The sequence below is a fragment of the Clinocottus analis genome, unplaced genomic scaffold (assembly GCF_023055335.1).
Source record: "Clinocottus analis isolate CAN_PGR_092001 unplaced genomic scaffold, fCliAna1.0.p SCAF_14, whole genome shotgun sequence".
NCBI lineage: Eukaryota > Metazoa > Chordata > Actinopteri > Perciformes > Cottidae > Clinocottus > Clinocottus analis.
The window spans coordinates 6,754,053-6,767,465 of NW_027175865.1; the positions used below are offsets into that span (position 1 = coordinate 6,754,053).

General features: G+C 42.7%; 1 protein-coding gene across 2 annotated transcripts in view; it reads left to right on the forward strand.

The window, feature by feature from the left end:
* trps1 (trichorhinophalangeal syndrome I) overlaps positions 1-13,413 on the forward strand; it is a 105,823-nt gene that overhangs the window by 40,102 nt on the left and 52,308 nt on the right. For both annotated transcript variants that reach the window (XM_068575430.1, XM_068575431.1), the window contains exons 3-4: positions 7,805-8,515; positions 8,795-8,910. In XM_068575430.1, the coding sequence (XP_068431531.1) occupies positions 7,805-8,515; positions 8,795-8,910 (827 nt within the window). The remainder of the gene's footprint in view (positions 1-7,804; positions 8,516-8,794; positions 8,911-13,413) is intronic.

Here is a 13,413-nt window from a genome sequence, read left to right on the forward strand (position 1 = left end):
ACACACACACCCACACACACACACACACACACACACACACACACACACACACACACACACACACACACACACACAAGCACAGACCTACACAGGTTTGTATGTGCATGAATGTCTGTGACGTAAAATAATAAAGGTGTGTGTGTGTGTGTGTGTGTGTGTGTGTGTGTGAAAGATTTTGATTCAAGTTGTGTTTGAACTAGCAGTTTGGATTTGTGTGTATGCGTGTGTGTGTAGTAATACTGATTTATTTGAGCATCATTTATAGCCCCGTGGGGGAACTGAACCAGCAACCTCTTGGCAGTAACGCACGCACGCACTCACACTCACACACTCACACACACACACACACACACACACACACACACACACACACACACGCACACGCACACGCGCACAGGCAGTGTTTTGTGTATCCAACCTAACAGAATGTAACTTGTTTAACCTGCTAACCTCCCACAATTTGGATAGAACAGCTTGGACAGCCTAATAAGTTCCAACCGATTCCTTCAAACACACAGAGCAACCTGTTTTTAAACTCCCCTGACCTAACCTGTGGGCCCACACTTCAAAATAAAGTTTTATAGAGTGTGGGTCCCAGGGTGTTTGTGTAGCACTTTCATGTGCCCAGATGAAAACAGCTAGTTTGTGTCACGCTGGGTAAGTCACAGTTGGAAAAGTGGGTTTTCTCTCACTTGTGACGCGTTCTGTTTCACTGTCTTTTGTGTGCGCGTTGTAAAGTTAAAGAGTCAATTGAGCTTGAATGCCGACATTTCAGCTGTTTCCATTTGTAGACCGGTGAAGAGAGTCTCCCGCGGCGAAGTTTGACAATTTCTCTCCATTCTCAGGAGTTTTTTTGAGGTGCACCCGAAGCACCCTGGAGCCAAAAGACCAAGGCTCCACTGGGCAGCCCCCAGTTCTGTGTTCACGTCTGCGTATAACCAGTGTCCTGCCTTTAACTCCCACAGGGGTAAACAGCCCCCCTACAGAGTATCACACAGACTCCCAGTAAAGTGCTTTCCAGACCCTGTGTGGTGTACTAATCCAATGTAGTTATTTCAGGTCAGACTCCTCTTTTAATAAAGTTTGTTTGGTGGGAGGGGAGGGGCCATGAAGGGTGGATGCAGTCATCTTCTGTGCGTTTTTTGTTAAGTAGTGCGTCATCCATTGTTTGTTTCTTTTTCAGTTGTTAGCACTTGTGCACAACATAGTTTCCACCACCCACTTTTCCTAAATGAAAACACTCACACACTCCTTATAAATGGCAAATGCAACACTATTGATTTAGAATGATAAACACAGTTTCTTCGTATAAAAATCCAATTATTTTTGTGTTGATGTGTGTTCGTGAGACGTAAGCTAGCATCATCCAATTTCAAGCGATAATATCATGACATCCATCCATCAATCAATCTGCACATACTGGCAACAAGGGGTGTGCGTGGAGCTCGTTTGAACATTATAAGCCTGCCCATTTTCAAATATGGTCCAATTTAATACAAAGGATTTGATTTAAATCCCTCTTGTAACTTTACACTGCTCAGATATTCCATTTCCCTGGGGAAACTTTGCCATTACACCCACATGTATATCTCTTTCTCTCTCTCTCGCTCCATCCATCCATCCATCCATACATACATGCATGCATTCATGCATCCATACATGCATGCATGCATGCATCCATACATACATGCATGCATGCATACACAGTCCTACAAACACATCAAGGTTCATGTAAGGACAGCCCAGACTTAAGCGGAGAATAGAAATGGAGAGAGAGAAACAGCCGCAGAGAGGAGGGAGGGAAATGTATCGGAGTGGATGAGAGTGAGAGATTAATTGAGAGAGCTAGATGAAAGATGGACAGATAAGATAGGTAAAGGAGCAGAGACAGGGAGGTGCATATACAACGTCGATGTGTGTGTCTGTGTGTGTAAGAGAGAGAGAGTGGTAGAGAGGCAGCGCCAGTGAAGGAGCAGGCCGAGGGAGTCTCGTAGCGAGAGAGAGCGGTATTGAAATGTGAACCTCTGATTAAGTTTGACATTCAAGATGACATATTTTGCATGCTGTTACCGAATTACAAATGAGACCTACACAGTCTATACGTGTGTATGTGTGTGTGTGATTTGACTTGATCCGATCCGTGGCTGGAATGAATTGGGCCCTCGCTACCCACCAGATGAGGTGTGTGTCTGTGCGTGTGCGTGTGTGTGTGTGCGTGTGCATGCGTGTGAAAAGACTTCTGGCATTGATTAGGGGCCTAGCAGGCAACTGAAAGCTTTTAGTCTTAAAATGGCAGGTGGACTCTGTCTCGCAGTGATTTTACGTTGTCCCCCCTCTCTCCCTCCCTCCTTCTGTTTCTGTCTCGACCCCCTCCCTACCTCCAATTAGACTCCTGCCTCTGCAAAATCAATTCCAAGCTGTTACTTACCCCTCAAAAACCCAAAATGCTCCCTTTAGCCGACCCTACCTCCCCCATATTGTTTCCCCCGTGCTCCCACCAGGCGTGGAACTGAGCCCCACGAGCACTTGCGGCCGATTTCTATTATTATCCCGCTGCTCCAAATAGGCTCGGTTTCACGGCCTGATGTGTTTTGTCTGTGCGGGTTAAAACGGTCACGTGCGCGCTTTCATTAATATTTTCCTCAGCTGCTCTCATTCTCTGACACGTAACCTGAAGGAACAAGCCTGCTCAGCGTGACTGCCATTTTGTGCATCAGTGGCCTTCCTAGAGCTAGTAATCTGTGACACTTTCATATAAATAAGTGACTGCTGCGTGATACGACACAGTCTTGAAAGCTTTAACATTTGCAGCAGTAACAAAAACAACAACAACAGCAGCTGGTGTCTGCCAGGTCCCTCCAGGGGAAATCCTTTTTTACGGACAGGAAGTGATGAGCTTCCGCTTTCTGGCAGCAACATGGCAGCAGTGGTATTTATTTGATGGAACGAGACAATATTTGATCATGGACAGCAAGCCACAGGCTGACCATACGAATGTGTGCGTACATATTTCATATATCTCGCTTATGAAAACTCTAATGAAATGGTCCTGCCAATTGCCAATTCATTTTTAGCTGCAGCCACAATTGATTGGTTGATAAGTCCTGAATATGTAATTTTTTTACTATGAGCAGACTGTAGCAAATCAGAAAGTGAAAATAATTCTGGAAATGTTGCATACATCCTGAAAATACTCTTTATGAGTGCTCATCTTACAAGTCGTGTAAATATTGACTTGACACATGTTGAATATGAAATAATGATTTCTGCTCACATGTGCAACCTGTTGAGAGGAAAAGCGCCGAAACCAGAGAGGCCGCTCTCACAACACACGGGATCAAGTTGAAATGGAAGTTGCTCTTGCATTGATCCAGCTAACTCAGCTAATTTAACAAACTCGCTTACTGTCAACGACTTTCTTTCTTCGAGTTCTCCATCATCTTCAATGAAAATTCAAAATTGAAAACACGATGGATTTGTGAAAGAACTGTTTTAAGGTCAGTGGAGATGCACCAGGATTGTGTCTCTGGCTACAGAAGCAGCCGCTGTGCTGGTCAGTTAGAGGGCAACCAGCTGGGTGCCTGATCCAATGCACAACTCCATCTTCACTTTTAGATCACATTAGACTCCAAAATGTGCATCTGTTGAGATTGCTCTTGCTCTGTCGTAACTTTGAAGGTCGAGAAGAGGTTGTGTATGAAATGTCCAGTAGTGCGATTTAACTCCAGGGGGTCCACTACCACTTCAAAGCATATTCTGATGTTTACGAGATGTTTCTATTAACGTCTCCGCGATGAAACGGCACAGACATATGGTCCAGATGTTATCGGACGCTCCAGACTCTTCACTTCCGCTTCGTAAGTGGTTCACAGAGCGTGCTCTTAGCATGAATGTGCCTGTGACGTTTGTGTAGAGCCTTTCAACGTGATTTGTCCATTCGTGTGTCCATCAACATTTTGTGTGAGACCCACTTTGGTGATGAGGGGATGTTATCATTGTCATCCACCATTCGCGGATGCTTATTAGTATGTGGAGCTCATCTGCACTTTGCCTCCTGCCTTGTTTCTCTCCTCCTAAACTCCTTTTCTTCGCTCCCTTTTATATTCATCCGTTTCCCCAGACGATCTCTCTTTTTTTATTTCTAAATGAAGAAGATATATTCTCTTTCTCTCCTTCCGTTTACCAGTTTTGCTTTTTGTTTTAATTTAGAGTTTTTAACTTCCTTTTCCCTTTTCTCTTCCTTCCGCTGTTAAATATACTCCTCATCAATGTGTCTTCACTTCTCCGTTCAGCCATCTTTTCATAAACAAACCATTTATCAGAGGAAGACAAAGCAACGACGACTTAAAACAACAATATGAAGAGGCCGACTCAGAAACTAAAAGAAAAGCTTGACAGAGAGCTCTTATTTCTTCATATGTTGCCCATTAATCCTTTTGTTTATGAACTACGGAGATGCCAATTACAGCTGACCCACAAGAAGGGGAGGAGCAGCGCTATATGGAGGCAGCAGTGATATGTGACTGTGTTAAGATTATCTATGAAACCCATCAATTACAATGACTTCATACTTGGCATTTAGAGAACACGTTTTGGAGTCACTGGATGTTGACAGTTGAGATTCATTAGTGATATTCTACTAGATTGTTCGGTGTTATGTGATGATCCTGTAGAAAAGATACCACACAATTATCCCTGATAAACATAATATCATATATATTTAAAAACAACTTCATATATTATATCATAGTCCTAATGAACCGAAGATATTTGTACGGAGTCTGCCCGGAGATCTGGGAGGGACGCTTGTGTGGGAGGATGAGGATCCCCTATGCTACGGGGGAAATGAAGAGCCCCTATGCTATTTTCTTACATTTTCTAGACAAAATAATGAATTTATGAATGACAGATGGAGTCATATTAAACATATTTAATATATATAAAACACTGTGCGGTCAAAGCTTTGTCACCAGGACGAGTTTCAGTGCAACCGTGATTAAGAAAAGTTTACTCACGACACAATCCAAATGCTCCAACATGGTTCCCTTCACCTCGTCCAGACACCTCACCCCGCTCAGTCCACCCAACAGCGGATGTCTTGTGCCGATTATTGGCAATTTCAGACACAAGCCTCACTTGCGTTGGGGCTAATTGTAGTTGATGGAAATGATTGACCGTCACATTCATCCTCTCTGTGGCATGGAGGCCATTGTGGTGCATAGGGGCTAATTGTAGCTGGTAGCAGTAGTTGTTATGTGGTATGTTGTGGTGGGTTGCACCTAATTGTAGTTGATAGTAATGGTTCCAGTCTGTGTATACAGCCTGAAGCAGACAAAGGCTGTACTGCGACACACACACACACACACACACACACACACACACACACACACACACACACACACACATGGTATACTAGCCTTGTAACACACACCTCTTCTTTTTTTTCCCACACGCTGGATTCATACAAGCAGCGCGCCAGAGGTATGCAAATGAGCATGTGATGACAGTGAAAATAAATGACAGATGACAATATCTCTCTTACTAATTCCCGTTCTGTTCCTGTCATCAAAATCACTCTCAATTTTCTTCTCGTCGCTTTGATCAACTTTTAAAGCCACTGAAATCGTTCGGGGCCGATGGAAACACAGTTAGGTCAGTCAGTGCTTCTTACAGTAGGTCGGGATTTCAGCTTCATTGCTTTACCACAACGATCTGTAGTTTTCCACTGTGTGTGTGTGTGTGTGTGTGTGTGTGTGTGTGTGTGTGTGTGTGTGTGTGATGAATTCTGACTGGGTGTGGTGAACATCAGATGAGATTTTCCTCTGCTCCCTGCTCTCACTCACACACACACAGTGAGTGCCAGGGCTGGTCTAGGCGTGGGCCCTTTCAGACATAAATTGCTTTATTTTAATAGTTGTATGGTGGAGAAAGAGGGAAAGGAGAAATGGTAAAATACTAGAAAGGCCATCGAGAGAAAATTGGATTCAACAAAGAAAGCAACCCTCCCTCTGTCATTTCTCTACTCTTTTTCTGTGTGTGTGTGTGTGTGTGTGTGTGTGTGTGTGCTGATTCTCTCCAGCTTTTATTGTTTTCAGTTTGCTATCAGTAAATAACAACTAGTGTTTATCTCTCACGCTAACACCGTTAGTCACAGGGTCGTACACACGCTATCTCTCTTCTAATCTACACACATCAAAAAGGCATTACTCTCTCTCTCACACACACACACACACACACACACACACACACACACACACACACACACACACACCCAGCGTCTGTCACCCTCATATTGCATTGATTTAAAAGTGATCAGCTGTTGGCGTCTATCAGGCGTCTTTTGGCTGTTTACTACCACTCGCACATACAAACACTGCGTCCAGGTCAATGGGTTGACTGTGTTTACAACTGAATATGAACTGAACGACCACAAATAAACACGCTCGCACGCGCACACACACACACACCCCGCACATCCCTCCGTCATGACTGTTGTGAACAGAGCGACCACAATTGTTCTCTTTTCAAACAAAAGAAACATTATGGTTTAACATAAAACACATGGTTGGTTATTTGATGGCTTTGTATAGTGATTATATGCAGGGAAGGGGTGGTGGGCGAGGGGGCGACAGAGGGCAGGAACTGAAAGAAACATTTTAATGATGGAATTACTCAAATAATTGGAGCAATTATTATTGCCTCTGAGAGAGGGCAGTAGAGAATAAAACAAATTGTTTTTTCTTAAGGTATTTTATATTGATTACAATGTGGTGAGGGTATGAAGAAGCTCTGAAGGGGGTTTAACCAAAATGAGATTTAAAATTAGAAAGAAAAGCAGAGGATAACGAATAGAAAGGAATATAAAAGGGACACAGGAGGTGACACAGATAGACGGTGAGAGATGAGAAAAAGGGAGAATTTTTAGGGCCCAGAAAATGAATGAAAGGCATGCAGAAAGAGATGCAAGAAAGAAAGTGAAATTTGAAGTGCTAGAGGGGATGAATTGCAGTCTGCCGCCTCCCTCATCCATCTTTCTGATACGGGCAGTGTGGTTTGATGTGGTTGTCTGTCTGTCTGTCTGTCTGTCTGTCTCTCTGTCTCTGTCTCTCTCTCTCTCTCTCTCTCACTCTCACTCTCTCTCTCTCTCTCTCTCTCTCTCTCTCTCTCTCTCTCTCTCTCTCTCTCCCTCCCTCTCTCTCCCTCTACCACCCCACCCTCTGAGTCTCTCTGATATGGTTTGGGTTTTGATGTGGTCCTTGCGTTGAAGATTCCCACGGATGGTTTCCATAATGATAAAAAAAAAAAAAAAAGATTCCCTTCCTGGTTTAAGAGGGGAAGAAGAAAAAAAGGGAAGAAAAAAGTTGCTCTTAAGGATGCAACAAACATCCCAACATACACCCCTGAAACATCTCTCACAGCTGAGATGTTTCTGATTTGCTGGGTCTGTTTTTCTTTGACGAGGTCTGTGGTTGAGGATCGTCACAGATTTCCAGCGTTCAAAGACATTTTTAAATTGAATCAAAGCCATTCTGTACACATATATCATTGTCAAAAAGTGTGTGTGTGTGTGTGTGTGTGTGTGTGTGTGTATGTGTGCAGTCCATAGTATATTATAAGAGCCCTGGAGACACCTTGTATCTCTTAGTGTCTTGATTTTAAGGGATTATGAAAACCTGCTTGATAGTTCCTTCTCTGAGTTCTTTCATGATAGCGTAAACAACGTATAGTCCACATGCTGTTGTTAGTGTCAACATATCCACAATGAAACCAAAAATAACTTTTTCTGTCTCTTTCCAATTCTCAGAGATGGTGAGGAAAAAGAATCCCCCTATCCGGAGTGTGGGAGGTGAAGAGGAAGAGGAGGAAGAAGAGGGGAGGAGGCCGGCGGGAGAAGAGGAAGAGGAGGGAGAGGAGGAAGGGAGAGTGGGAGCAGAGGCCGAACGCATAAACCGACCCTCCGAACCAGAGTCCTCCGACCGGATCAGGGGAGACGAGGAGCAGGAAGAGGAGGAGGGAGAGAGCGAGTGCGTATCGTCATCCGTCTCCCCCTCGTCTGTCGGCGAGCGCTACAGCAATGAGGAGAGAAGGGGGAGGAGAGGGAGAGGGGGGCGGGCCAACCAAGGGGGAGCGGCGTTGACTGACAGACTCGAGAGCCAGTCGGAGCCCGAGGACGGGGAGAAGGGGGTCGAGGAAGGAGAGAGGAGGGAACGAGGCCGAGGGGAGGCAGATCACCTCTCTGCTCCTCTCCTCGCCGCCGCCCACCTCCTCCCCAGGCAGGAAGGAGGGGAGGAGTCGACAACGGACACCCCTCCGCTCTCCTCCAGCCCCTCTCCGAAACTCCAGGACTTCAAGTGCAACGTGTGCGGCTACGGTTACTACGGCAACGACCCCGCCGACCTGGTGAAGCACTTTAGGAAGTATCACCTGGGTCTGCACAACCGCACGCGGCAGGATGCTGCCCTCGACACGCACATCCTGGCCCTCCACAACATGGCTCCCCAAAACACACCCCTAGGTAACTCCTGCTCTCTGCGGAACGCTTGTTGACGTTGATGCTTCTTGTTGTTGATGCTTGTTGTGTAAAACATCTAACATCTTAATAAAATAACATAGATCCGGAGCGTTACAACTGCAGGGTTGTGTAAAGGTTGTTCAGCATACAAGGGTCGACTTGTTCATTGCAACAACAGCGTTTTCCTGAGATTGTCGACCCCCCCCCCCCCGGCAGGCTGACCCGCTCTTCGTTCATCCGCTTGTAAAAGTCTGACCCTATTCTTGTGTTTCTGCACCCCAGATGTACAGGCGGGACCGGGGCAGAGGAGCCAAGCCAAAGAGTCGGGGAAGACGAGACCAGATCTGCACATTCAGCAGCACAGGACAGTTATGATGAATGGCACATATGACGTACAGGTAAGCACAGATACACAATGATGCCCAGCTTCCACACATTTGCAATACGTGCATAGAAGAACATAGAAGCCACACATAAAGCCACACAATGGATCTTTTGGTGTGACAGCATTGAACACATTAGGAGGGTAAAGGGGGAGTAAAGTTCTGGTTTGTATCGTTTCCACCTCTTTTGAGACGATTGTCCTGAGTAACAGTCAGTTTCATAATCATTTTCACGCCTTGAAAAAGACCTTAACCCAAATGTTCCACTTGAGGCACACGTTATCAACTTATTTGGTTTTGTCTATCAATATTTTTCAGTCCAAGAATGGCTAAATAAAAAATAATGTGATAAAAACACAGTGTGGCGATGTAACATTTAAGGGCCCAATTAAGGGCCCTGAAATATATCAACCAGTTCAGGAAACAAGCTTAAAAACAGTTTTAAGGATTTCTTTAGAGATCTTTAGATGCAATGCAGACATCCTAATATATGTTCTGAATCTTTGCATCTGCTCGTCATAATTACAAACAAAGGATGTTCCTTTCCGTGAGAGAAAATTCAGAAAATATTGGGATTCTTTCAGTAGCGTTAATTTCAAAGTTAATAATACACAGACAATACTTGTAAAATGTTGTAAGATTTGCAATCATATCCTTCATATGTTTCATATTTGGGGACTCTGTCAAAATGAGACGCTGACTAAACACTTACACCAACTGGATAGAAGTAATATTTCCAGCATTTTATGTGAAAAAAGCAGTGCAGACAGTATTTAACTTTATTTTTGCTTCATAACTGTTATACCTTGACTTAAAATAATGCATACCACTGAGAAACTCTGCTCCAAAAAATTGATTGAGTTAACTTTTCAGGAGAAGCATTACTTGTTGCCATAAATCTGTAAAATAGGCCCATAACTTAACTGAGTAATTTATTGAGTTGAACAATCTGCAACTGATTAGTAACACACGGTGTGTGTGATTTAGACAGCGAGGCATTGTGGGGCATGTTCTAGAATTTAATAGACTGACAGATGGATATACAGACACAGAAAAATAGTGCACCTGGCAGACAGTCTGACACACAGTCTGCTTCATACATCACGTTCAGGCATTGCCTATGCACATACAGGTGCTCTGCATGCATCATAGTGTTGTAAATCATGGTTTATGAATCAATAGTCTGTGCTAATCCCTCATATTGCTCAATTTGCAAAACAATACATAAAAAGAACAAAGTCCAGTATCTGATGGGATCTACTTTACAGGATAAAGAAGGGAATTCATAATTCCTTCAAGCTAAGTGTCATCCATATACTGAAAAGATGATTGAATTCGACCTCAATTACTGTAATTACACATTACAATTCTCCATCTTGTCACAATTTTCTTTTAAAAAGACAGAATTTGCACCTGCAGTCTGGACATCAACAGATTAGACAATCAATGTGTGTCTTCAATGATTGAGTTTTATTGAAGGGATAGTAATCAGTGAAATCAACAGCTGTAGACTTTGGTGAGTACAACGTTTTTGCTTAACATTGTACACCGCTTAATTCTACTAGATATTGAAGATATTTACTAGATATTCTACTAGATGTTTTATGTCAGCTGTGTTTGCTATAAAACTGGCATTTCTCAGCATGCACACACATTATTTATACACATGCAGATCTTCAAAGCTACTTTTAATTTTGTAAACACACATATTGTAATAATGCAACATATATTATGCACATATGCTTCAATGACTACGAGCATTTAGCGTCTTTTTTTTGGTAAGGCAGCAGAACGGGCAGTTTTAAATGAACGTTTAGTGAGAAGCGTCTGTCAGACGGACATTCATCAAGCCATCATTTGTAAATTAGACAATGAGATTCTCTGTCGGAAAATCAATCCACAAATTGTAGACTTACTAAAAGCCATTTTGACCTCATCAAATTTAATGAATACATTTACTTAGAGTTGACATTTTAAGTTTTATGACCGCTGCAATATGTTTTGTCCATATCTCGCAGGCTAATTATCAAGAATAAGTCCATACTGATTCATGGTTTCTAGCAGTTTGACAGTTTATCACGCTCTTACAAGTCCTGTCTCTCAATAGTCCATATGCCAATTAACAAATTATGATCCAAATATCTACATTGATACACATTGCTCATGAATACTGAGGTAAAGTGTGCCCATAATTTCTTCATTTTCTGAATTAGGTCTTTTCAGAGAATAAACCACAAGTTGTAATGACTACGTTTCATCATTCCAGTTCAATGGGCCCAAAATAAATTTGTTCTATTTCGGAAGATGTGACGGAAGTTTCAAATTTCAACATTTCATTAAGAAAATATTCACAATTTAAGGAATATTTTTGGAAATTTGATTTAACACAACATTGAACTTTTTTTAATCAAAGAAATTGAGCCAATGCAGTTATAAAAAAAAACAAAAAATATAATTTAGCTATTTCTGCCGAAGCTCAGTTTTTGGATGGTGGGTTTCTCCTCAACAGGTGAGATGTTTAGCTGCTCAGTGATGCATCAGCGAACCTCTCGGCCTGCGCCTCTTAACAGCGAGCGCCTCTTAACAGCGAGCGCCTCTTAACAGCGAGCGCCTCTTAACAGCGAGCGCCTCTTAACAGCGAGCGCCGAGCCAACGCCAATGAGCCTCATCTGGGGCTTTTGAAGGGAAGCTTTAAAAACTATCTGCGTGTAGAAAACCAGGGCTGAAGACGTGTAGTGTGAACTACTCCATATCACATGCTCCTACAGTACTAAACTCCAGTTGTTGGTTATAATTTTTATTTAATTCGTTTACATTTTTCTACAATTGGACTTGGTAACAATTGGGTCAAGGTTTAAGACTGGCGTGTGAACAGTAGGGTTTTGTCTGAAAGGTTTAAACAAGATGATCTAATAAACGTGTGGGTTTTTTTGTGTGTGTGTGCATGTGTGTGTGTGTGTGTGTGTGTGTGTGTGTGTATGAGAAATTGTCGAGGAGTTTCATTTCACTTAAACCAGGAGTTTGTAATTGCCGTAAGTCACGTAATGGACAGACACACACACACACACACACACACACACACACACAGTCAGAAATAGAAAATCCAGTGGGTTTAAGTCGTCATTATGGAGAAAAAGTGAAAGTATAAAAAAAAAAAACCGAATGAAAGGGGTCTCTATTCTCTCCATCCCTCCTTGCTCGCTTTTTCTCTCTCCCGCCCACGTTTGGAAAATTCCATGTTGTCATTTGCTGAGGCAAGATTCCCTGTCAACCAATGACATTGCGGGAAAAAAGACTCTGGGAGGAGAGGGACAGGAGAGAGTAGGAAAGAGCAAGAGAGATGGAGGAGGAAAGGGGAGAAGGGAGTGGAAGAGACAGCAAGGAAGGCTTTGAAACCAGTACTTCTAATCGACTGTTAGGCCATGTAATGAAACAGCTGTCAGACACATTTAACTTTCTTTTTCTAGCTCTGTTCTCAAGTTGTCTCTCTCGTCATTTATCTTCATCTTTTCTTCACCTTCAACAGCTGTGCCTTCTCTCCTTGCTCACTCTTTTTTTTACTCCAATTCCCTTTTCTTTTCTCTCTCATCTCATTAGCTTTTTATCCATCTTTGGCCTCTTTCCTCCCCACCTCTCTTCCGCAACTTTCACACTTTTCGCTCAACTTGTCCTCGGCCTTTCCTCTCTCTATTTCCCTCTCCCTCTCATGTTCCTCTTTTTGTCTTTCTGCCTATTCTGCTCGCTATAATGACTTGATGTTCGGCTCGTCTCTAATTGCCGGGGCAGGGTCCGTGGGACGTGATGATTGGATGATTGCTTTTGTGAGATCACGCAGAGTAATGGCTCTCATTTAGCTTTCTGAAGTAATTCTCTTCCACAAAGCTGAAATGTAGCGTCTCACATTTTTATATTACTTTTTGCACTCTTTTTGTAGCGCATATTAATGTGTTGCTCAGGCAATAGCTTTTAGTTATTATCATAATCATTGTCTTTGACACTCAAAGAGACCGTAACTGGTTTATTGACCAATATTTAATTGGAAAAAGAAAAGAAAAGCAAAGACATTTTCACACTGTTAATCTCCCAAAAGTACAGAAGTTGGACCTGGATGCAATAATGAATTTATTAATAGTTAAAATACAACACAAATATGTACAATAATTTGATATCCATGATTGAAATAAATCATAATTTTCTCTTTAAAAATCCAGCTGAATGCTCTTTTATAACCGACATTATTAAACCATATGTCTTTGCTCACTAAAAATGCTGCTTACCAGTCACATTTTCTTCTTGCCAAACCTCCAATACAAGGCTGCCAGCAGTCCACACCAAACCACAGATTCATAAAGAGACAAATCTATATTGTGCCGTAAGTCTAATGTATGTCAGTGTAAGCCTTGCCAAGTTGCCTGCTCACCGATAGAACAAGCAGCACACTGTAATCTCCCACAGACGAGGAGCTAAACTAATAAAACGCAGACGAGTGTCAGGTTGCTCGGTAATGCAACATCTTGG